The sequence below is a fragment of the Herpailurus yagouaroundi genome, unplaced genomic scaffold (assembly GCF_014898765.1).
Source record: "Herpailurus yagouaroundi ecotype Mexico unplaced genomic scaffold, PumYag 181, whole genome shotgun sequence".
Classification (NCBI taxonomy): Eukaryota; Metazoa; Chordata; class Mammalia; order Carnivora; family Felidae; genus Herpailurus; species Herpailurus yagouaroundi.
In genome coordinates, this window is record NW_024412412.1 from 20,323,091 (window position 1) to 20,346,880 (window position 23,790).

Sequence of the window (23,790 nt, forward strand, 5' to 3'; positions counted from 1 at the left end):
CATGCATAGTTGAGGACACTACTATATTGTAACTAAGGCTTTTTAGTGTAGTTGGTGTTGACTTCTTAAAAAAAAAAAAAAATGATCATGGTTTTCATGGCAATTGTAAAAGTTACCTGGAAAATTTTTAAAGTGTAATTCCAAGATGATTTTAATCAATTAGAAAATATTAATTGATAGCAAACCTATTCATCGTCTCAATTTGCTCATACTTCTCTTTCTTGGCAAGTCTCTTCTCACTTCTGAAACAGATGGAGGGTGTTTCTTTACAGTGGGAACAATTTTAAGTGTCATTATTAAACTTAATTTTCTGTATATTTTAATATAAGCTAATATTTTAGATGTAATTCAATATATTGAATATAAGCTAAATATAAGAGCTAAGTGTACATAGCCCCTGGCATAAAGCAGGCACCCAATACACGCTTGAATATTAAATGGTTACTAGGCAAACAGAGTAATATATCAATTTTTCTCAACAATATGGCTATAAATTATATTCTATTAATGTATAAAAGTATGACCTACTGAAAAAAATGCATCTACAAATGCTTATTAGAGCTTTTCTGTAGTGATATCACAGATGTTCTTGGGTTTTGTGTGACTTCTTTGGCCATTTAGCCTTGTAATTTACTCAGCACTGCACTTTTTTCTTCATTTGCAATGTTTACTTTGTTTACAATGTTAGATGATAGGGTTAAGTTAAAACAGGCAAGTTATACATCTTCAGGGTAAATTAATTGCCATTGTATGGATTTCTGCCCAGTGTTATCATATGGAACATTTGGTATTCAAGTGCTTCTCTTTAGACTGTTAAGTAAATACAGATATAGAAAGAAACTTAATATATGCCTCCCTTCAGAGAGAACTACTTTGAAAGAAATAAGCGAAATATTGTGTCTGTACCTTTCCTGGGTACATGAATGAGGCTTGACAACCCGTGGGCTTCTTTGGAGAATGATGAGCCGAGGACAAGGCTCTTTTGTTGGAGAATCGCCCTACATTAGCCTCTGATGATCTTTTCTGTGAGCCTGTTCATTCCTCTGGAGAGAAATCTCATGGTCTCTGGCCTGGAAAGTAGTGGGAGGAGTAGAGAGAGGGCTGCCTGGCTGCCAGGACAGATGGGTCCTGGTGGTGTATGGAGAGGTGCCTCAACCTGTGGAACAAACTACTCTCCCCTGACCTCCACTGTGCCTGTGGTCATGTTACCTGGAGCCTCTCTGGTTCAACTTCAGTGAACAGTGAGTCTTGCTCAGTATGGCACTGGCACAAGAACAGCCACAGAGACCAAAGGAACAGAACCCACAACCCAGAAACTGATCCACAAACATATGGCCAACTTATCTTTGACAAAGCAGGAAAGAATATCCAATGGAATAAAGACAGTCTCTTCAGCAGATGGTGTTGGGAAAACTGGACAGTGCCATGCAGAACAATGAACCTGGACCATTTCCTTACACCATACACAAAAATAAACTCAAAATGGATGAAAGACCTAAACATAAGGCAGGAAGCCATCAAAATCATAGAGGAGAAAGCAAGCAACAACCTCTTTGACCTCGGCCACAGCAACTTTTTACTAGACAGGACTTCTAAGGCAAGGGAAACAAAAGCAAACATGAACTACTGGGACCGCATCAAAATAAAAAGCTTCTGCACTGCAAAGGAAACAATCAGCAAAATTAAAAGGCAACCAACGGAATGGGAGAAGATATTTTCAAATGACATATCAGAAAAGGGGTTGGTATCCAAAATCTATAAAGAACTTCTCAAACCCAACACCCCAAAACCAAGTAATCCAGTGAAGAAATGGGCAGAAGACATGAATAGACACTTTTCCAAAGAAGACATCCAGATGGCTGACAGATGAAAAGATGCTCCACATCACTCATCATCAGGGAAATACAAATCAAAACCACCATGAGGTACCACCTCACACCTGTCAGAATGGCTAACATTAACAACTCAGGCAACAACAGATGTTGGTGAGGATGCAGAGAAAGAGGAACCTTTTGCATTGCTGGTGGGAATGTAAATTGGTGCAGCCATTCTGGAAAACAGTATGGGGGTTCCTCAAAAAAATTAAAAATAGAACTAGCCTACGATCCAGCAATTGCACCACTAGTATTCATCCAAAGGATACAAGTGTGCTGTTTCAAAGGGGCACATGCACCCCCAATATTTATAGCAGCACGAACAACAATACCAAAGTATGGAAAGAGCCCAAATATCCATCGATGGATGAATGGATAAAGAAGATATGGTATATGTATACAATGGGGTATTACTCCACGATGAAAAAGAATGAAATCTTGCTATTTGCAACTTGGATGGAATTAGACTGTTATCATGCTAGGTGAAATAAGTCAGTCAGATAAAGGTAAATATTATATGATTTCACTCATATGTGGAATATACGAAACACAACAGATGAACATAGAGGAAGGGAAGCAAAAATATAAAAACAGGGCGACAAACCATAAGAGACTCTTAAAATACAGAGAACAAACCGAGGGTTGCTGGTGGGGTGTTGAGTGGGGGAAAGGGCTAAGTGGGTGAGAGGCATTAAGGAGGGCACTTGTGTTAAGCACTGGGTATTATATGTAGGTGATGAATCACTAAATTCTATTCCTGAAATCATTATTGCACTATATGTTATACTCACTTGGATTTAGAGTAAAACAACAACAACAAAAAGTAAGTCCTGTTGTCTGGCGGGTTGGGAGAAGCAGTATTCATGCACTGTTCAGGGTTTAGGTGAGGATGTGAATGCCAGGCCATCACCTCCACCCTGCCTTCCAAGCTGGCTGGTGCCTTCAGCCCTGCACCCGGGTGGGGCGCGGCAGGGCTGCTTAGCTTGCTATTTGTGACGGTCCCCACTGCTGCTGCTTGTTCCTCAGTTTTAGCAGCGCTGCCAGCTCCCCCTTACGCTTTGTACAACCTAAAACATGATGACATTGCACCCCAGGTGTTTTCTCTGCCCCCTTTCTCTTCGACCTTGTCAATTCATGTCTTTGCCATTTTTCTTTACTCCTTTCCTAGCGGGGTTTTGCGGGAAAGGAAATATAAATTCATGTGTTCAATCCAACCAAAACTCTCTAAACTCCTTTTTTTTTTTTAATTTATTTTCTTTTATTTTAGAGAGAAAGAGCACAAGTGGGGGAGAGCGGCAGACAGAGAGAAAGAGAGGATCTAAGCAGGTTCCATGCCGAGCATGGAGCCCAACATCTGGGCTCCATTCCATGACCCTGGGATCACAACTAAGCTGAAACCAAGAGTTGGATGCTCAAATGACTGAGGCACGCAGGCGCCTCAAAAATCTCTAACTCCTTCCTAACATTTACTTTCAAAAATACACTCAGCCCATTGTTTTCCCCTTGACCAGGATAAATATAGAGGAGGAAGGAGGAAGTATTGTCACTGCAAACACACTAGTTTTACAGCAAGGAAAGCACATTTTCATCTCCGAGAAAGATTTTTTCCTTCCTGGGGAAAATTTTTGTCAGAGACAACTACAAATTTACAGGGATCTCAGTAATAAGTTAGATACTGGGTATACAACCATTAGCAAGGTGGGGCTTTTGCCTTCAAAAATCTTATTCTAAGCAGTTTTTCTAACTAGACATGTGAAAAACTGACCAAATGATAATTCTATCACTTGGCACAGTGCCTGGAACACAGCAGGCATGCAAACAGTGTTTACTGAGTGGATAAATGCTATTTTGGTCTGTAAATGTAGGAGAGGGGGGGGTCACAGAGAGGGAAGTAATTAATTTTGTCTTGAGGGGTGGTCTGGGAAAGTTCAGAGTTTTTTTTTTATATTGAATTACATACAGTTTCACGTATGCTTAATTCATATTGTCCTTAATTTCCCTTTTAATAGGTATTTTCATTTCTTGCATGAAACGTTGTCTCACTGAGGCTGCTGTGTTTATTCTTTCACAGTATGCAGCACAGAACGGAGCAGAGAGACAGCTGATAATGAATAAACATTTGCAAACACTACCATTCCCTTGGATTGCCTCTGCTTCAGGCCAGCTGCCCCCTCTCCTCCAGATTAACCTAACGTTCCTTTGGAGAAGTACGTGACTCAGGAACAAATAAATCACAGCCACGTTCAGGAGAGAGACTGATGTTAACTGGAGAAGGCAAAGGGGGAGGGACTCCCGTTAGTCCATGCAGCCTGCTTCCCTGTGTATTGCAGGCATACGTGGATAACGAGGAAGGCTGTGTGGAGTTCAGGTTAAGGGCTTGGGCTGTCAAGGTGGAAAGCCCTCAGCTCAGTTGCTGCATATTCCATAAAGTGGCTGTGTGATCTTAGGGAAGTGACTTAACCTCTCTGAGCCATTCATTTGTATGACGGAGATAATGGTACTTGCCGTATGGAGTTATTTGAGAATTGAAGAAGATGCTTATAAAATACACAGAGCATTTCTACATTCATAGTAGAGCAAATGTCAGCCAGAAGTAAAATTATACAATTCAATCTAGCAGACTATTACTCTCTGTAATGCACAAATTTCACACTGTCTAAAAATTCACACTCTAGGGGCCCCTGAGTGGCTCAGGTGGCTAAGTGTCCGTCCGACTCTTGCTTTTGGCTCTGGTGATGATCTCACAGTATGTGAGATTGAGCCCCACATCGACTCTGCACTGACAGCTCAGAGCCTGGAGCCTGCTTCGGATTCTGTGACTCCCTCTCTCTCTCTCTCTCTCTCTCTCTCTCTCTCTGCCCCTCCCCCATTCACATTCTGTCTCTATCTCTCAAATATAAATAAACATTAAAAAATGTATAAAAATAATCTCAAGAAGTGGTAAAGTGAGTTTTCCTCTACAACTTGAAACAGAGCTGAAAGTTTTCTATTATCTTAGTAGCTTGCCTGTACATTAAGACATCAACTAAAACAATGTATATCACCTCTTTAAGTTGTATTTTTTCCCTTTCTTCTTTGAATACATACAAGCAGTCTTCCATATACAAAATAAGTGACTGTTCATTAGGCACGTATCCTATGCCAGGGTATCTAAAAATATTATGTCAAAGTTGCCCCAGTCTTGTCTGGTAGAAATTATGATTTCCATTTTACAAATCAGGAGCATTTTAGTAGGTTGCCTGGGGTCCCACAATGAGGAAGTGACTCAGCCAAAATATGGACCCAGGCCCTCATGTTTACAGAGCCTATGCCTTTTCTGCACAAGAGGCTCATTAACATTAGGACCCTCAAAGAGAGTCAGAGTCCCTTCTCTATTTCTTTCTTTCTTTTTTTCTTCTAATGTTTATTTATTTTTGAGAGATAGAGCACGAGTCGGGGACGGGCAGAGAGAGGGAAACACAGAATCTGAAGCAGGTTCCAGGCTCTGAGCTGTCAGCACAGAGCCCCAGGCAGGGCTCAAACCCATGAACCGTGAGATCATGACCTGAGCCAAAATCGGACGCTTAACCAATGGAGCTATCCAGGCACCCCTTCTCTGTTCCTGAAGTTGAACAGGTTCGATCCTATTTGAGGTCACAGAGAGCATCATTCTGTGTGAGGGAGGCATGGGGAAGTCCAGGAGAATTTCCTTGAAGACTCTCAGATTAGAGACGGCGTTGCACCAGCATCCTGGATCGCCTCTGGTCTGAACGCAACTCTGGTCTCATGAAAAACTCACAGTAAATAAGTTAATGAAATTTATTTTGTTCTTGCAGTCGTTTCGATGGAGAAAATGGCAAAGATGTTCAGTTTTCTGCTTGTCACCACTGCTCTGGTAATGGGCAGGAAGAGCTGGGTAAGCTCATTTACTGATGTTTCTAGAATGCCTGCTTTGACCTGGATTTTCTCTTATTTTGCAGAAAACCTATAGTAATTTGTCACTGAAAAAAAAAAATTAACTAAGGGGGGAAAAATGAAAAGGGTTTGTGGAAGCACCTGCCACGTAATAGGCACTTACCAAGTGCTTTCAAATTTTTTCTAAAAGTCAAAACCAGTATTTGCCATAAACAAGTAAAATCTTTTTGGAGTTACTGGGGTTACTTGGGTAGTTAATGTTAGAAGTTTAAAACTATCCATAGTAATTAAATTTGACCCGTGGCTTTCCCAAAGTTGAGCCTTCCAATACTGAACACTGTTAGTATAAACTAAACAAATTATCTGACAGTAATTACAATGAACTCATGCCTTCCTCCACTCATAAGTAAAAGGGAGGAAACATTCATTTACTCGACATTCTGGGAGAGAATTCTCGCGGTCCGTGAGTTCGAGCCCCGTGTCAGGCTCTGGGCTGATGGCTCAGAGACTGGAGCCTGCTTCCGATTCTGTGTCTCCCTCTCTTTCTGCCCCTCCCCCGTTCATGCTCTGTCTCTCTCTGTCCCAAAAATAAATAAACGTTGAAAAAAAAATTAAAAAAAAAAAACTCCTAAATGTTAAATAAACTCACTAAGACCATGTACCTCTTTGTCCCAAATAGAGTGTCCAGCTGTGCTATTCTGACCAGCCAGCAGAGTGCCTGGAAGGAACATGATGGGTCCTCCTAATTACGGAAGGGCATAAGGCAGTACATAAAGTTAGGAACCGAGAGGCAATTGTAAATTGGGAAACATATCTGATGGCTTAGGCAATAACGTGTATAAAGGTAGTAGTGGAAGGTAATTACACATGAAAATTCATAATTTCTCAAAAGTAAACATTTACACTCTTCGCAGATCATAAGTTGCAAATGGAGATGTCAAGGTAAGAGTGGAAAATGGGAAAAAAAATTGTCTTTTGTCCTTTTCTCCCCACTATACCTCTAGTAACTCTTCCAGCCTTGAGTATCCAAGAGCCTTTATTGCAGCTTCTTGGCCTCGGTACCTCTTCCAGGAGACCCACCTATGCAGCTCACCTTCCCAATTAATCCCCACCACCACCACCCCCCGCCACCCACAACATTTGCTTTCTCTTTCAAGCGTTCTCAGTTAGATGCCAGTTTAGAAAGGAGCTGATTAATTCATGCACAGGCAATATTCTTGAGGTTTTGCCCTTTTAGAGAAGATAAATGACTTAACTGGAAAACTCAGGCTCCTCCCATCCCTGTCTGAAATAATTGAAAGAAAAACAAAAAAGCAAAAGTTAAAGTGTCTTCAGTAGAATTTCCAGTCACAGGTAAATGGGTGACACACTCAGGGATATGAGGGTCTAAATAAGTATCCTCTTATAAAGGTGACCACGTGTCATCAGATTATAAGTATTCGATTAAATTTTTAAAACATTAATACCAAAAGGTCTTTCAAAAGCCCTGTTTATTTTAGAGACTGACACACTAGCAATGCACAACGATGCTGTCAAGAAAGCATTTTTGCTTTCTTGTCATGTAGAAACTGAGAGCAGGGATCTCGAACTGGATTTGAATCCTGACCTCTCCTACCTGCTGGAACTTCCTGGGCAAGTTTCCTTACCAGGATGGAGCCAATTCCTCCCTCCTGGAATCATTATGAGGATAAAATAAGATGAGTCTAAAGCTCTTTGTGTAGTCATTCAGATTAATTCATATTAATATATAATTCTAGCTCAAGCACTTTACTGTAGTCATAATTACATATTCTTCATATAACAAATAGTATCAAATAGCATCAGTTTCATACCATGTTCTGGTTAGAATAATATTCTGAAATGGGAGCTGGGGACAAAGTTGAATCACTTAATTTGTCCAACTTGTTAGGCATTTATTTCCCAGTGAGAATGAGATTCACATTCCTTTGCAGGCTCTAGAGAACTGTCTCCGGGAGCAAGCACGACTCAGAGCCCAGGTGCACCTGCTCGAGACCCGGGTCAAACAGCAACAGGTCAAGATCACCCGGCTTTTGCATGAGAACGAAATCCAGTTCCTCGATAAAGGAGAGGAGAATATTGTCATTGACCTTGGAGGCAAAAGGCAATATGCAGGTCAGAACCTATTTTTCTTAAGTGTTTCAGTAACTTATGACTCACACCCCTGTGCAATGGTGGTGCTCATTATTTGGTCACTTCAGGTTTTGCTAAAGAGCTTTTCCTATTCTAATAACAAGCAGCATGAAGCATTATACCAAATGTGAATTTGGTATAAATTTAAATAATTTTTTAGTTTTTTTTTTAAATGTTTTTATTTATATTTGAGACAGAGAGAGACAGAGCATGAGCAGGGAACGGGCAGAGAGAGAGGGAGACACAGAATCTGAAGCAGGCTTTAGGCTCTGAGCTGTCAGCACAGAGCCCGACGCGGGGCTCGAACTCACAGACTTTGAGATCGTGACCTGAGCTGAAGTCGACGCTTAACCGACTGAGCCACCCAGAAAAGCCATCCTTTTCTCTCTCTTATCTCTGAGGGGATATTTAATGTCAATGCTAAATATCTTAGAATTTCTGTAGTTTAAAGAGAGATCAAAGACAAGAGATTGTTTACATATGGTGTGCAAATGACATATCTGAAAAATTTTACAGTTTTGTTTTTGTGTAGCATTTCTCGTTACATTTATACAGTTTTCCCTTCTGAGTCCCTTATGTGCCTTAGGGTAGTAAATGAGGTAATAGAATAAAAGGGCAGAGAGAGAAAAAGGGATCACAATTATTTAGGGAAATACAAGGGTTGTTTTTATGTGCATATTTTATGGTTTGATAATTTTCCTTTCGATTAGGTCATTGTTTCCACCCAGAAACTTAATGATCTTAAACTGTCTGTCAACACATTCACTGCACATATCATTATTCTTTATAGAGAACTATTCATTTGCCTTCCTCCAGGCATCTTTTAAAGTAAACAAACCATAGTTGTCAGTAAGGAGGATGCCATCTACAGCACTTTGTTTATATGTCTGCTCTAGCTACTGGGATGATGTATTATAATTTCTTTGTTCATGAGTCTATCCTGATCAATTGAGCAGGCACTTCATTAGGAATGATGTCTCATCATTCTTTCTTCCCTGTTGCCCATTAGAGTACCTGGAAAATAACAGAGCCTCACATTTATGAATGAAAACAAGGTAGTACAGAAAGATAGGAATAGCTAAATAAGCAAATATAAGTTGGAAAATATATCTGACTGTAACTGAAAAACTACAGAGGCTAAAGAGATTCCAGGCTGATAGAATAAAGACATCTTTATTTTGTGTTTCTAAATATACTCATCAGTGAAGCATATAAGAATTATGAGAATTTTAGAAACTATGCTTCAATGAAATGTTCCCTTTTTCTTTCTTTACCAAGAACCTAATCTCTTTCTGGTCAGACATTTGCCCAGGGCTCCTGACACTGTTGTCCAGTCACTTGATCCCTTACCCTTGATTCTTGGAATCCAACTGCTTTTCCCCCATTTCAGGATCAGACAGAGGCCTGTGGTAGAGGGAATGGATGTAGGGTGATGATGGCTCGTGGCTCGGCGGCATGGAACAAAAAGGAACCAAAGACAACTCGGGTAAAAATAGGCTTGGGAAACAAAGAGACTGTCTGAAGCAATCTCAGGGCAAAGAACAGGAACTAGAACCTCAGAAGACATCAGTGAAAGAAGGCTCAGGAGAGCAATTGAACAAGAAGTACAATCAGTTGACATTCCTTGAAGACGGTGATTCTCAGCCAGGTCTACAGATAGAATCACCTGGTGACTGTTAAAATGCTGACGCCTATGAAGAACTGTGGAGGGTCTGAGGTTTTACTCCATTTGCAACCTAAAGAGTTAGCCTGCCTCGGTTTCACGGGTGTTGGCAGAAGATAAGAGACTCCTGGGTCCGAGACAAGAACTTCATGTTTGTACCAATATCACTTGATTGCAAATACTAAGGAAGCAATGTGGAGAATGTGCAGGCAGTGGGCTGTGTCCAGGTGAGGAACCCTGAGTTTAGTAAATCTCAATCTTTTATAATGGGTTACAAGCAAATCTGCCCAGTCTTTTCTCCTTTGCAAGAGAGTTATTTCTATGAAAGTGGGCAGAAACTAACCTGCCATCTGCTCTAGAGGGAGACACTGTCTCTATCTTATAAGGCTGTTTACTATACAAAGATCCCTGAAAAAATAGTCCAGAACATATACTCTGCTTGCAAAATATGCAGGAAGGCAATTGACCCATGGGAAACTGTCTACAAATAGTGTCCAGGTTCTACTCCAGACCAATTAAATGAGAATCCCTACAAGACTGCAAAGGATTTGTGCTTCTGCTGATGGGTGTGGATGAGATTGTTCAAGACCAGAATCAGGTCAGGCTTCTCCCCACATTTCTTCCCACAGGCTGAGGAGGACCGAGATTTCCTGGGGCCACCTAGTATAGAAGGCTTTACTTCTTTTCAGATAGGAGGTAAGGCATTGTAGCAATTGAATACCCTTTTCATTCGACGAATGTTGAGGCCTAATTGTAATGTGGTCATTTATCCACTCAGCAGGTTTCAGCTACCTACCTGAGACTGTGGAAAATGTAAGAAACAGATTTCAGGGTTGGATCTCACTGGATTAATCAGGCCAATCATTGTTGATAACAAGGTTGATTCAGAGAAGGGAGTAACCAGAATTGCCGAAAAGCCATTTGACTGATGACTTTGTTTTATGGACTGAGTTGTGTGCACCCCCCATATGAGCTTCATATGTTGAAGCTCTAACCCCCAATGTCTATAATATGATTGTATTTGGACATAGGGCCTTAAAAGAAGAGATTAAGTTAGAATGAGGCCATTAGAATGGGCCCTAATTCAGTCTGACTGGTGTCCTTATAAGAAGAGATTACAGCGGCAATGATGCACAGAGGAAAGATGATACGAGGCTACAGCAAGAAGGCAGCCATCTGTAAGCCAAGGACAGAGGGTTCGGAAGAAACCAACGCTACTGGCACCTTATGTGATTCCAAAAGTAGGTACACGGCTGGTCACAAGGGCAAGGAACTGATGGATGCAAGAGAAGCACCATTATTACAAATTCCAAACTAAGCCCCAAACCCAGGAACTCTGAACAGGTTGTGAACACAGATTCAAGTGTTCAATAATGTCAGGAGGCAGGTGATTGGATGTTTGTTAGTAGGACTGTGTATGAGAAAACTCAGTCGTGGGAAGACTCAGGCTTAGGAGCTGAAACTCCAATCCCTGTGTCAGGAGTGCTGGGCCACAAGAAATGACAAAAAGTGGGAGACAAGAAGTCACCAAGGAGTAAGGCAGAAATCAGTTACTAGAAAATGAAAATACCAAGATCAGAGGAGGCCTGACTGTATAAACAGGAATTGGATGGAAGAGTCATATGGTCAGGGTCTATACAAACCATTGTAGGGTGTGTGTGTGTGTGTGTGTCTGTCTGTCTGTCTGTCTTGTAACATTATAGCACATAAAATAAGATAGATGATAGACATTTTCTGGTTTGGGATATAACAGCTAAAAAAAAAAAAATCCAGGGGGGCACCTGGGTGGCTCAGTCGGTTGAATATCTGACTCTTGATTTTGGCTCAGGTCATGATCTCACAGTTGTGGGATCGAGCCCTGCATTGGCTTCAGCATTGGTAGGAGCCTGCTTAAGATTGTCTCTCGTGCTCTCTTTCTACCCCCCTCCCCCACCTCAAAAAAAAACCCCAGAAGTTAGTAGAACTATGTAATATTCTTCATATATGATGAATACAGTATGAAATATATAGTTTGATTGTACTTTATTTTGTAGCATATAGACAAATAGTACTAAAGAGCCTGCCACAGGCAAACCCTTGATAAATATATAATAACCATAAATTCCAAAAAGTATATATTTAACATAATATATAATATTGTATAAAATATATAAGAACTTGCTACCAAAGTTTATATTTTTGGTCTCCTTAAATTAAAAATATCAAATGTTCATTGGGGTTCCTGGGTGGCTCAGTCAGTTAACTGTCTGACTTTTGATTTTGACTCAGGTCATAACCTCACAGTTCGTGAGTTCAAGCCCCACATCAGGCTCCACACTGACAGTATGGAGCCTGCTTGGTATTTTCTCTCTCCCCCTCTTTCCCTGCGCCTCCCCTGCTTGTGTGTGTTATCTCTCTACCTTAAAGTAAAAAAATAAACTTAAAAAAATTAAATATTCATGTATACCATCTATAGAAATATACATTTCTTTGTTCTTATTTACAAGTTACTATTTTATTACTAATTTGTTTTCTGAATTCTAATTCATCTCATGGTTGAAAACACCTAATTGCTTATAACCTAGCAATTTGTGCAGATAATGCACAAATCATGTGATTTTATACAACATATAATTAAATGTATCTTATTTTGAAGTTTTTGGCTGCTATTAAATTATGTACTTAAAGTAAAAGATACCAAATTCACATTAATTGGTGATAATTACTACAGCCTGTGGCATCACATCTGTTCAGCCAACAAGACCACTGGCTTAGCCAGATCCCCTCCTGCAAGGCCTTCAATCTTTACAAGACAGTCACTTGAGGCATGTGTAGTGATTAAGGTGTTGCCTCTGAAGCCTGGTTTGAAAGTCCAGCTGCCCATCTTGGTAGCGGTAGCCTTTGGGCAAGTTACCTAATCTTTATATCCTTCATTTTCCTCATCCGTAAAATGGGAATGATAAGAATGGTTCTTTGTCGTAAAGATTCAGAGTTAACACATGTAACATGATTACAGTAGCATTTCATACAAAAGAGGTGCTCAATGAATGTCAGCTATCTATCCACATTGTTATATACTCTCTCCCTTGTTTTCAGAGGAGAGAGCCTACCCACCCTACCCTTCAAGAATCCTGCCCTCTCCAAGGAACCAGCATCCTTTCTTCTTGTTTCCTTTCTAATGTCACGGGGCAGGTGGGGATAAAGAATGGCTACAGCAGGGCTAGTTCTAGCATTTCCCAGCATGCCTTTGGGGGCAACTGAGCTCATGCTGGCCTTTCTTTGAATTTAGAATGTGGGGTACTTAGTGCCTTCGGACTTCAGCTTTGAGCTCAGCCACCATTGTGGGACAAAAGGGAAAAGTCCATTTGGCAAGCTGTCGTGTCACTTTGTGAAGCTTAAACATTCGGAAGCCTTCCAACATGGCTTGCTTTCTGCATGATCAGAGAAAGCATTCACCTCTTCCAGTTTAGCACAGTGTTTGTCAGAGGGCAGGCAACCCTGGCCTCACTCTAGTATTATGTAAGCATCCAAAAATCCCCCTCTTTTTTTTTTTTTTTTTTTTTTTAAGTCCCAGGAACACGGAGCTTTCTAATCCTGCCCTTGCCTGCGTATTATCTGGGGAGTTGAGTGGGTCAAAACATTTTGAAAATCATAGTTTCAAATATCTAGTTAATGTTTTATACCCTACATTGTTTGAACTTCCTGCTGTGGAGGTGCAAGTCCCATTTTCACATTTCCCCAAGGCAGCCTCCTTATTTCTAACTTCTTTCATAGGAGCAATTTTGCTACTCATGCTTCTTTGAGATTTTTTAATTTGTTGGGTATTTTTTGTTTTTGATTTTTTTTTTTTAAGTTGAAAGCTTTGCTCTGGATCTTAAGTTATGTTTGGCTTTTTCCTCTGGGAAGAAGGACACATTTTTAAAAACACAAACTTGCAGTTGGCATAAAATAGAAACAAATAGAAAATGTTGGCTCCACATGCTATATTCACAAAGTTTTCCAGAGGCAAATGTTATAGCTAATCATTTCCATATTTGCCTGGAAAACAGCCTGAATCTTTGGAGTCTTTACTCTTCAGCTCTTTGGTAGGAGATTACATGTAAGCAAAGAGCTCTATCCTTAACAGGGTTAAAATCTGCTTACTTTAATGAAAAGTGTTGTACAATCTACTTGACCACAGAATGTAAGCTTTTGAGCAACATTGAACTAATTTTAGGTGATGTTTTTCTTCTTGTTTAATTGCCAGAAAAGGACCTCTTTCTCTCTCTTTCTCTTTTTTTTTAAGAATCCAACACGCACAAAGAATGTGCTTCTGAATCTCAGAAGTAAATACACGAATATAGCCTAAATCATCACAAAGATGAACATCTCACCACAGCAGTAGTATATGATTGGTCTTAACCTGGTGAGGGCTTCAGAAAGTGACAAAGAGTCTTTATTTTCTTGTCTAATTCCTACCGCCCATTCTATCTTTTTGGCATGCAGTATATCTCACTTGTAACAAAATGGAGTTGCGACAATTTGGCATCAAAACAATGAAAAAGAAGAAAGAACTTTAAAATATGCTAGCAGAATGGAATTATCCAATCAGGAAAAGAAAAGAAAAGAAAAGGTTGTTTTTTTAAAGGAAGGAAATTAACAAAATGCTGAGGGTAAAATGTGAAAGTCAGCTATAATTTAAGTTATAGTGTTTTTACTCAAAACTCTGTAACTAAGTATTCTTGAGACGATCTCTTGACGGTGACCACCTACTTCAACCACCCCTTACACAGCTTCCTGGATGTTGAAACTGTAGTGAGGTCCATACTGCCAAATTCTCTAAAAGTGTGTACAAATCAGCCTAGATGAGACCCAGTGGATATTAATTTATTCTACCTTCAAGTAGTTTAAGAAACAGATACTACTTTTTGGCGACAGACTGGTAGTTATGTTTGCTTCAAAGGTCAAAGAAATATCCTGGCAAAAAGAATGTGGGGATAAAAGGAAGAGCAGAAGCTTGCGATTTTTAGCAAAAGCACCTAAGAATGCATGGACTGTTGGAAATTTCAGTGGGCTAGTAAAAAATCTGCTGAAACTGGGAGGTTATAAGAATCTAACAAGAAGATTACTATTTTGAATTCATCTCCAGATGTTCAGGATGATTTATAATGCTGTAAGTCAAGATAACCCATATTATATTATTTGCTTGAGGTTCTATTTCTACTTTAATTTTAGCTTCTTAGGAGAGATAAGTTCTCTTATTCTGTCAGATAAGGCTATAAGTTCCACTTAAATATGCTATAATCGATTGAACATATATCATTTTTTAAGTGTTTGCACAAAAATCAGAAATGAGAAACCAAATCCCTATTTTATTTCTTTTTTATTTTCATGATCATGTCAAGGAGATAAAATTGAATACTAGAAAAGGAAATAAGGCTTTCCTAATATCTACTGGAAGATATACAAGATGCAATTTTAAAAAGCTGATTATCTACACCATGTGTTTATCTATCTCCATTGGTATTGATTAATCTTATCCAGAGGCTCCTATGGGGGGAAAAAAAGGCATATAACAAATGTTACATTACCTTGTTTTGCAAACAGACTGTTCGGAGATTTTTAATGATGGGTATAAGCGCAGTGGATTTTACAAAATCAAACCTCTCCAGAGCCCAACAGAATTCTCTGTTTACTGTGACATGTCTGATGGAGGAGGATGGACTGTAATTCAGAGACGATCTGATGGCAGTGAGAACTTTAACAGGTGTGCTAATTATGATGCAAGGATTTATTTGGAGTAGCATGTGTGAGATTTGTAACAAGTAAAGCGTTTTTATTATATCCTGAGGTCTATAATTAGAATTTCACTCTTTCTAAATAAGAATACTGAAAGTGCATTTGCTAATCAAAAAAAATATATATATATTGGGGGGGTAATTGGGGAGGGTGGTGGGCACCTTAGTTACTACTGCAAAGGTTCTTTTGGGTTCTGCTAAAATCAGCTTTCATTTCAAATTTTTTAGAGGCTGGAATGACTATGAAAATGGCTTTGGAAATTTTGTTCAAGAAAATGGCGAATATTGGCTGGGTAATAAAAATATTCACTTATTGACCACACAAGGTAAGGTTTGTCTGATATCAAATTCACTTGAAGTATAGTTAAAACACACACACACACACACACACACACACTAAAGGGGCACCTGGGTGGCTCAGTCATTTGAGCTTCAGACTTTGACTCAGGTCATGATTTCATGGTTCATGGGTTTGAGCCCCACTTTAGGCTTTGTACTGTGACAGCTCAGAGCCTGGAGCCTGCTTCAGATTCTCTGTCTCCCTCTGTCTCTGCCCTTCCCTGCCCCCATCCCCTCCTCTCTCAAAAATAAATAAGCATTAAAAATAAAAATAAAAAACACATTAAAATGTTTTCTACTAAACCATAGGCAATGGAATGAATTCAGTAAGTGCTGTGTTTTGCAGATGCCAGTGATCCCTTTTGAGCAACAATCCCCTTTATAAAATGTGGCCACTTAAAACTAGGACTAGAGGCAATGAAACTAGATCTGGGCTGAGGTGGGAGAGTTCTCATCTATTTATTTTCAATTTATGGAAAGGAAATGTAGTGTCCTAATCCTTCTTTTTTTAATGCCTCAAACTCCTCAAAATAGCCATACTGGGTCAACTATCTATTGCCATAATAAGTGTGTAACAAGCTACTTCAAGATTTACTGGCTTAAAGCCACACTCATTTATTATTCCTCACAAATCTACAAGTTGGCTGAGCGTTTTGCTCATCAGGTCTGTGTTCTGCTGATCTTGGCTGGGCTTGCTCATGGGTGTGTGACCAGCTTCCGGGTCTGCTGGGAATTTAAGGGGGAAAGAAGTAGACTCAGTGGAAGGAGTTAAAATTAGCATTGCAAACGCTGAGGCAAAGAATTGGGCACTTGGGGCTGTTTTATACAGTCAAATACCCTAATAAATATCCTGTCTCCATCCCCATCAACTTTTAATTTGAAAAATTTCAAAGATACAGCAAAACGGAAAGAAGATTCAACCTACCACCTGGATTCTACACTACCATTTGCTGGGGTTTTTTTAATTGTTTTCATTACATACCTATCCATCCATCAAGCCATTTTATTTTATTTTATTGATATATTTCAAATTGCAGACATCTATACATTTCCTGCTATGTACCAGTACATGTGTATCTTCTCCTAGAGTTCAGTATTTGTCTAAAATATCATTTGATGAATTTTCTCAGCTTCTCTTTGCCATGTTCATTTACTCCAACTCATTGCCTTCCTTGCCTCAATTGTAAGTCTGAGATTGTAGTCAGCCCCATTCGGGTCTGATTTAGAATGTTTCATAAAAGACAATTGTATTGCTTAACAAAGCATGCTATATCACACTGGCAATGCATTAAACATAAAAGCAAGGGTTTGCTTGTTTCATTCAAGTTAGGGGAAGTGACTGGTGTTTTTATATTCACAATTCATAAGTAGGATTATAATTATAGGGATCTTTGAGACACCAGAATAATAGCTATAGAAGATGAATAATCTTAGAACCCTGCTTGTCCTTCTTGTGATCAATGCTATCTAAATTTATATAAGATTTCCCTTCCCTCAATGTATTTATTTTATTTTATTTTGAGTATTTTATGATATATATAACATTTATCATAGTGCCTTTTTTGCACATTAATATTTATCGGGTTTCCTATCAAAACTATGAAAACTCCACGACGTAACCCTTAGCTCCTTGCAAATATACAAAGTTCAAATTAGTCGTTAAATTATTATTAAATGCTCATTCACCCAGATGCACTTTGCCAACACATCTGCTTCCCTTTCGTGTTTTAATGGGTACTCAGGCTGCTACTCTCATGACAGCAAAAATGTATTTATCAGTTCTAGGTTTCACAACCACATACCACATCATCCTAAGGAAAAGCATGCCTTTGTCCCTGCATTCTTTAATTGTGAGTGCACCTAAGGCTAGTGAATTTCCCCTGAAAATAGCTTTATCTCCATTACATAAATTTTGACTGCAAGTGTTTGCAATAATATTAATTTAGGAACAGTCTATAATTCCCTTTTTATTTATTTATTGTCCATAAAGATATTTAGATGGTTACCTGAAACATTGAGACTGACTTTATAGCTCTTCCATAATGCAAGGTATTTAACTTAGCCTGCCTTACTGTTCTCATCCACCTCAGAGTCTTGGCTCACATAACCATTACTGCCCTTCCATCAGATTAGAGGGGCCTCTTCCAAAATTCCACCTTAGAGAGCTCCATGGGGGGCAGGGCCTGTGGTACTAAAGCACCAAGGTCACTGGAAGCCTACACTCCTCCCACACTCAGTAAGGGGCAAGCTGGCATTTCCTGCCCAAACAACCCTGAGCTTGTTTCCAAAACCTGTTCATGCCTCTTCTTCATCTAGCCCCCTTGAGAAGATGGTGTTACTGGTGTGCACATCGCTGAGCCTGAGGGGAGGTAAAGCAACAACTTTCAGTGTGGGTGTAAACAGAGCTTGGATGTGCAGCCTAGAAAGTGCACAAACGTGGTCGAGGCCCTTTTTGTGTGCATGATGGAGACAGAGATAGGGATAGGAAGAGAGGAGGCTGACCACAGACAAGACCTGGGTGATGGGGCCAGAGGGTCTCTCTCCCTGGGCCTCCATGTTCTGGCTTGGATCCCAAGGAGACTAAGACCGTAAGTTCAAACCTGATCTTCTAGGTCATTGTGAAATTTTATTTATCGAAGTAGGAGGATAGAACATATATTATCTAACAGTTTGTTTGACTTACAATTTTCTGGTTCCTGACTCTTCAAAAAAGAGAAAGAGTAGTAACTGTGATTCACAAATGATGGGACAATGGAGAAAAGAAGATGGCTTGATGCGACCAACTAGTTATTATTTACTTTTAAGGTTAACATTCTTACTGAAAGTAAGAAAAAGAAGATAAATGTTTAAACTTCTTAAAACTTCTCTTCTTTCATTGTTAGGCTTCTTAATGTATTAGCTAAATAATAACTTAGTTTCTGTTGTTCTTTGTCAAGTGAATTGTACTAGACTTGACCTATGATAAATCTAGTAGAAATTTTCCACCTTCAATATTATGTTCCTAGCTCTTTTCAAGCAAAATACACAATGAAATGTTCGTGTTGTAAATACAATAGAGCCACTGTTTATTCTTTGAAAACGGAATGATAGCAGAAGGAAACAGTTTAAGTAAAATAGAGCTATGAATTATTTTTAAAATTCAATAAATCAATGTCATCTCACACCTCAGAAATATCCTATTAATTCTTGTTGTTTTTTTTTTTTTTCAGGAGACTACACTTTAAAAATTGACCTTGCAGATTTTGAAAAAAATAGCCGTTATGCACAGTATAAACTTTTTAAAGTTGGAGATGAAAAGGTAGTAAAATTTTCAAATAAGTAACATTATGAATTAATGTGTAAAATATAAACCCTGAAGTCAGTGGAAACAAAAATACACGATAGAACCTGTCTTTTGTTTATTAAATAAACATATTATTAACTAACATTAATTATTAAATTATCATATTACAGTGACAACTGATAGTGGAACTTGCCTCTTTGTCTTTAGAATTCCTATGAGTTGAATATCGGCGAATATTCTGGAACAGCTGGAGACTCCCTTACAGGGAATTTTAATCCTGAGGTGCAATGGTGGGCTAGTCACCAAAGAATGAAATTCAGCACACGGGACAGAGATAATGACAACTACGAAGGGAATTGTGCAGAAGAAGATCAGTCTGGCTGGTGGTTTAACAGGTTTGACATTTTATAAACACTATTGTAATGGTGTTGATGATATCTCACTGGTGGGCATTAATTATAACATGAGGTAATGTTGTCTTCTTTGTAGTACTGGTATTATTATGTAATCACACTTACTAGAATTCTTCAGTGATGAAGTATTTTTGAGGATTTGTTCATTGTGTGCCTTAATAAAGCTTGAAAGGTGTTACAGAAATAAATCAAATTACCACTTCTGCAAAGATTGTTTGCAACCTGAACTATGGGTGAGTTATAAATAGTTGGCCACAGATTGACATGAAAGAATAGGGAGCATTTATCATAAGAGAAATATTTTCAGTGTTCTAATAACCAGTTTGGTCTTTACCTTCTCTTATCACGTGATGGCCATGTTATTTTTGTAAATTTTTCTATGTAATACTACTTTTAGATCACAGTGACTTCCACTGAGCTCCTCTCAGTGCAGAAATTTCCTCTACAGTATTCCTGACACTTAATTCCACCCTCTGCTTGAATACTTCAGTGTTACTTTATCAGCTAGCTCACTCGGGGTTTTTTTATCGTACTAAGTTTTTCCTTTTATTCATCTGGATTCTGCCTTCTTACACTTCACCAGATTTTCTTCTCAGTAGTTAAAGAGCAATTGTAATTCCTTTTCAACATAGTGCTGCAGACAGTGGATGAGAAGACATTTATTGTATTCCTCAATATTTTCTCTCCTCTAGTCCAGATATGCTTGACTCATTGAACTGTTCTCCACCCAAGATGGTTTCCAGACAGCTCCCTTTGTTGTAATTACAAAGTTTAGGCAAGAATGGAAACTTCATACTGTCTCCCTTAAAAATAACCTGATGCGTCTGCTGTCTGCAAAGCAGATGTGCCCCAACTGTTAGGCAGAGCATGAGTTTTGAACGTCTTCTTTTCTTGTTAGAAAACAAACACTACTTCAAAATGTGTGGACATTTAAATTTTCCATTATAGAATCTTTAGTGAGTATTCCTGGAGTGTCAGATTTTCCAAATTATTGAAGACTATTCATTTAAGTTCCAAATCCAAATTTTAACCTTTTTTTTCTTACATAAGTACCTACAAAGCATTTTAGAATCCTGTCTTATGAAGTAGAGGTATATCAGGCATATGTTAACTTTCCTGAAAATCATGGGAGTCCTCCCTGTGAGCATTCGGTGATTGCAAGGTGTTGGTTTTATAGTTGTAGATTCTGTGGAGATACAGCTAGTTGTGGGTAGTGTGGTGCGTCAAGTTGAAACTCAGTGGTTGTAAAATCATTATTTTCTCTGGATTTTGCTTTTGTTTTTTACTTTGTGTCACTTTATAAAATTTTGGTTGCTTGTAAAGGAACTAGAGCACATACATCAGTGAGAGAGAACAGAGAAACAAAGGTATCATCCCTACTTAACAAACCAAAGGTGTTGATAGTCTTTTCCCTAGTGGTTTTCTTGTTCTTTTAAAAGGCCATCTTTGTCACTCTCTCTTCCTCCTCCTTTTACTTCCCCTGTCCTTCTAAGTTAGCATTATGTAAAAATTATCAGCATTATATAAAACTGACACATAATTCACTAAGTTGCAAGCATCCCTTAATGTTTGATTTTGAACAGAAGCACATATACAGAAAAAACAATCATATCAGTTAATATTACCATGTACCTACCTAGTTGACTTGGCTTGGATTGCGTCTAAATGACAACTGGCACACATATTAACACAGGCAAATAAATAATTTACTTGACTTTCGATATTGGGGTTCAGAGATGACAAAGAAAGGTAGCTACTGAGCTGGAGCTGCCTAAGAACTCATCATTATCCGTGAAGTCAAATGAGATAATATGTCTGTAGAGGTGGAAAATCAGTAAAGTTAGAGAAAAAGTCAATTGTTCCGGAAGCTTGGTGCTACGTCTACATGTCTCCTTTTCTTGTAGTTTAATCCTATCATTTTCTTCCTCCTTATCCTTTTTTTTTTTTTAATCCTATAGTTCTTCTAACTTACATGAAGTGTTGGCCCTTCATAATTATTACTCACTTACAAAACGTTCTTTCTCCACATGGCAAAGCGGTCACTGAGTGTTGATGTGTTCTCTGCTCTGCATTTGCAAATGCATTCACCAACAGAGCCCCAACCATCTCCCAGTGTGGTTGCAAGTCCTTTTCCAGAAACTGAAAGATGCTGGACAATTGGTCTCAGAATAGCTAAGAGGTGGGGCACCTGGCTGGCTTAGTCAGTTAGAGCATGTGACTTTTAATCTCAGGGTCGTGAGTTTGAGCCTCACATTGGGTGTGGAGCCTACTTTAAAAAATAAAAAGAGGGGTGCCTGGGTGGCTCTGTTGGTTAAGCGTCCAACTCTTGATTTTGGCTCCGGTCATGATCTCGTGGTGCGTGAGCTCAAGCCCTACATCAGGCTCAGTGCTGACAGCACAGATGTCTCTAGGAAAACAGAGATGGGCCAAAATATATATTCCAGAGGCTAACTTTAGAGTATTTTCTTTTCTAACATTACCTTTCAGGTAATTTTAAAAACACAGTAGGCTTTGACATTTGCAGCATCAGCATACATAGTTTCAGATTTAAATTAGGAGATTGTCAGGATGGTCGGCAGGAGCAAATCACTAAGCTGGTAAGTGGACCAAGCCAACCATTCAGCATCTATGGGTAAATTATATGCTTTTTTGATTCAATAGTTTGGGTACTTTCCATAGAGTTTTCAGAACCATCCTTTGCAGATGTTCTCCTTATACCCTAATGTCTGCCATCTTTTCGCTGGTTAATCAATAAAGAAATATGTAGTGACTCATTGCTAACAGTACACAGAAAATTATCACATACGCCTAGCTATCCATATCAGGGACAAAATTTACAGATTTTAAAGGAGGAAGTGCGACATTTTTAAAATGTATGATTAGCTAACCCACTTATCTAGATTGGAAAAATAGAGGCTAAAAAATTAACTCAGCAACTTGGACAAATGATTATTGGTCAATTGCTGGGAAAACTTTAAATGGTGGTTTAGGTTTTGTTTGCTTACCCTTGAGGTTAAAATAATGGATATGTTGGCAATTTTTAAAAGAGGGGGGAGGGAGTCTGCAGCACGAAAGCTAAATCTTGGCAGCAGAGAGGTGAACACGTAAGTGCAAATTATCCAGGGAAGCTGGTTACACAGCGCCCTGCCACACCCTGTTTCCTTAAATCATACCACTCTTGCAAAGGCCAAAGGTTACAAGGTCATGTTTTCTTTGCTTGCTTTTTTGTTTAAAAGCTATTAAGACCACAAATGCTTCTTTTACAGTACACGACAGGTGACCTGGGCTATATCCTGAGTCTTGTTAGGGCACACAAACCCATCAGTTAAACCCATCTGCCATAGAAACCTCCCGCCTTCTGGAAACTAATAAACATTGCCTTGTTGGGGCGCCTGGGTGGCTCAGTCTGTTGAGCATCTGACTTTGGCTCAGGCCATGATCTTGTTCGGGTTCATGAGTTTGAGCCCGCATCGCGCTCACTGCTGCCGACACAGAACCCGCTTGGGGTCTCGTGTTCCCCTCTCTCTCTGGCCCCCACTTGCGCGCGTGCTCTCTCGAAAATAAATAAAACCTTAAAAGTACATAAGTAGATAGATACTCCCTTGTCTGAAAAATGGCAGAAATCATAGTCAAACGCTTTCATCGAAAAGGCTTAGGAAGGAGCTTTCTAGTCTGATTGTTTTGTGTTTATTTTCTCTTCCCACTAGGTGTCACTCTGCAAACCTGAATGGCTTATACCACAAGGGCCCCTATGCTGCTAAAACGGACAATGGGGTTGTGTGGCTCACCTGGCATGGATGGTGGTATTCTCTGAAGTCTGTGGTTATGAAAATTAGGCCAGATGATTTTATTCCAAATAGTGTTTGATTTTCCCTGTTGGGCTTTCTTTCTGCAATTCGTCTCGCTTTAAAGTGCTTTGAAAAATTGGACCTCTGAACATATACATACACACATAGATGGCAACTGTTATGTGTGCTACTTTTCATTCCTACTGACCTTTATTACTTATTGCACTTTCAGCACAGCAAATACGTGAGTCCTTCAAATAAATACAGATTATTGAATTCCTGCATGCAGAAGTTTACGATAAGCGCTTACGCTAAACAAAAAAGACAACAGTGCAGAAAACGTACCATGTTTAGGCAATAACACAAATATAAGTACATAATAAATTAAGTATGAATGCCGTTGAAAAACACATGAAAAAAACAATAAAAAAAAGATTGGTAAATCAACTATATAGACAATAAATATTATAAATTAGGACGTGAACTCAAGTCTCTGCTACCGAGCTGGAACTCGGAGACACAATTTAGGATCTCAATCGCTATATGACAGTATCCTATATTTTTAAGCTGTTGGTATAGGTTAAACACTTCTTTCAGAAGCCACATTTTAATTCTTATACCAATCCTGT

The 23,790-nt window shown here is 39.1% G+C and overlaps 1 protein-coding gene across 3 annotated transcripts in view; it reads left to right on the forward strand.

Annotated features, from left to right (window-relative positions):
• FGL1 (fibrinogen like 1) overlaps positions 1 to 23,437 on the forward strand; it is a 53,022-nt gene extending 29,585 nt beyond the window's left edge. For 2 of the 3 annotated variants that reach the window (XM_040490054.1, XM_040490056.1), the window contains 7 exons: positions 5,690 to 5,769; positions 7,721 to 7,901; positions 15,148 to 15,307; positions 15,567 to 15,664; positions 18,887 to 18,975; positions 19,168 to 19,355; positions 23,081 to 23,437. In XM_040490054.1, coding sequence (XP_040345988.1) covers positions 5,698 to 5,769; positions 7,721 to 7,901; positions 15,148 to 15,307; positions 15,567 to 15,664; positions 18,887 to 18,975; positions 19,168 to 19,355; positions 23,081 to 23,240 — 948 coding nt within the window. In that variant the 5' untranslated portion in view covers positions 5,690 to 5,697 and the 3' untranslated portion in view covers positions 23,241 to 23,437. Of the gene's footprint in view, positions 1 to 3,961; positions 4,082 to 5,689; positions 5,770 to 7,720; positions 7,902 to 15,147; positions 15,308 to 15,566; positions 15,665 to 18,886; positions 18,976 to 19,167; positions 19,356 to 23,080 lie in introns of those variants that run through there. The other variant, XM_040490055.1, reaches the window with a different exon arrangement.
• The last annotated feature ends 353 nt before the right edge of the window (positions 23,438 to 23,790 follow it).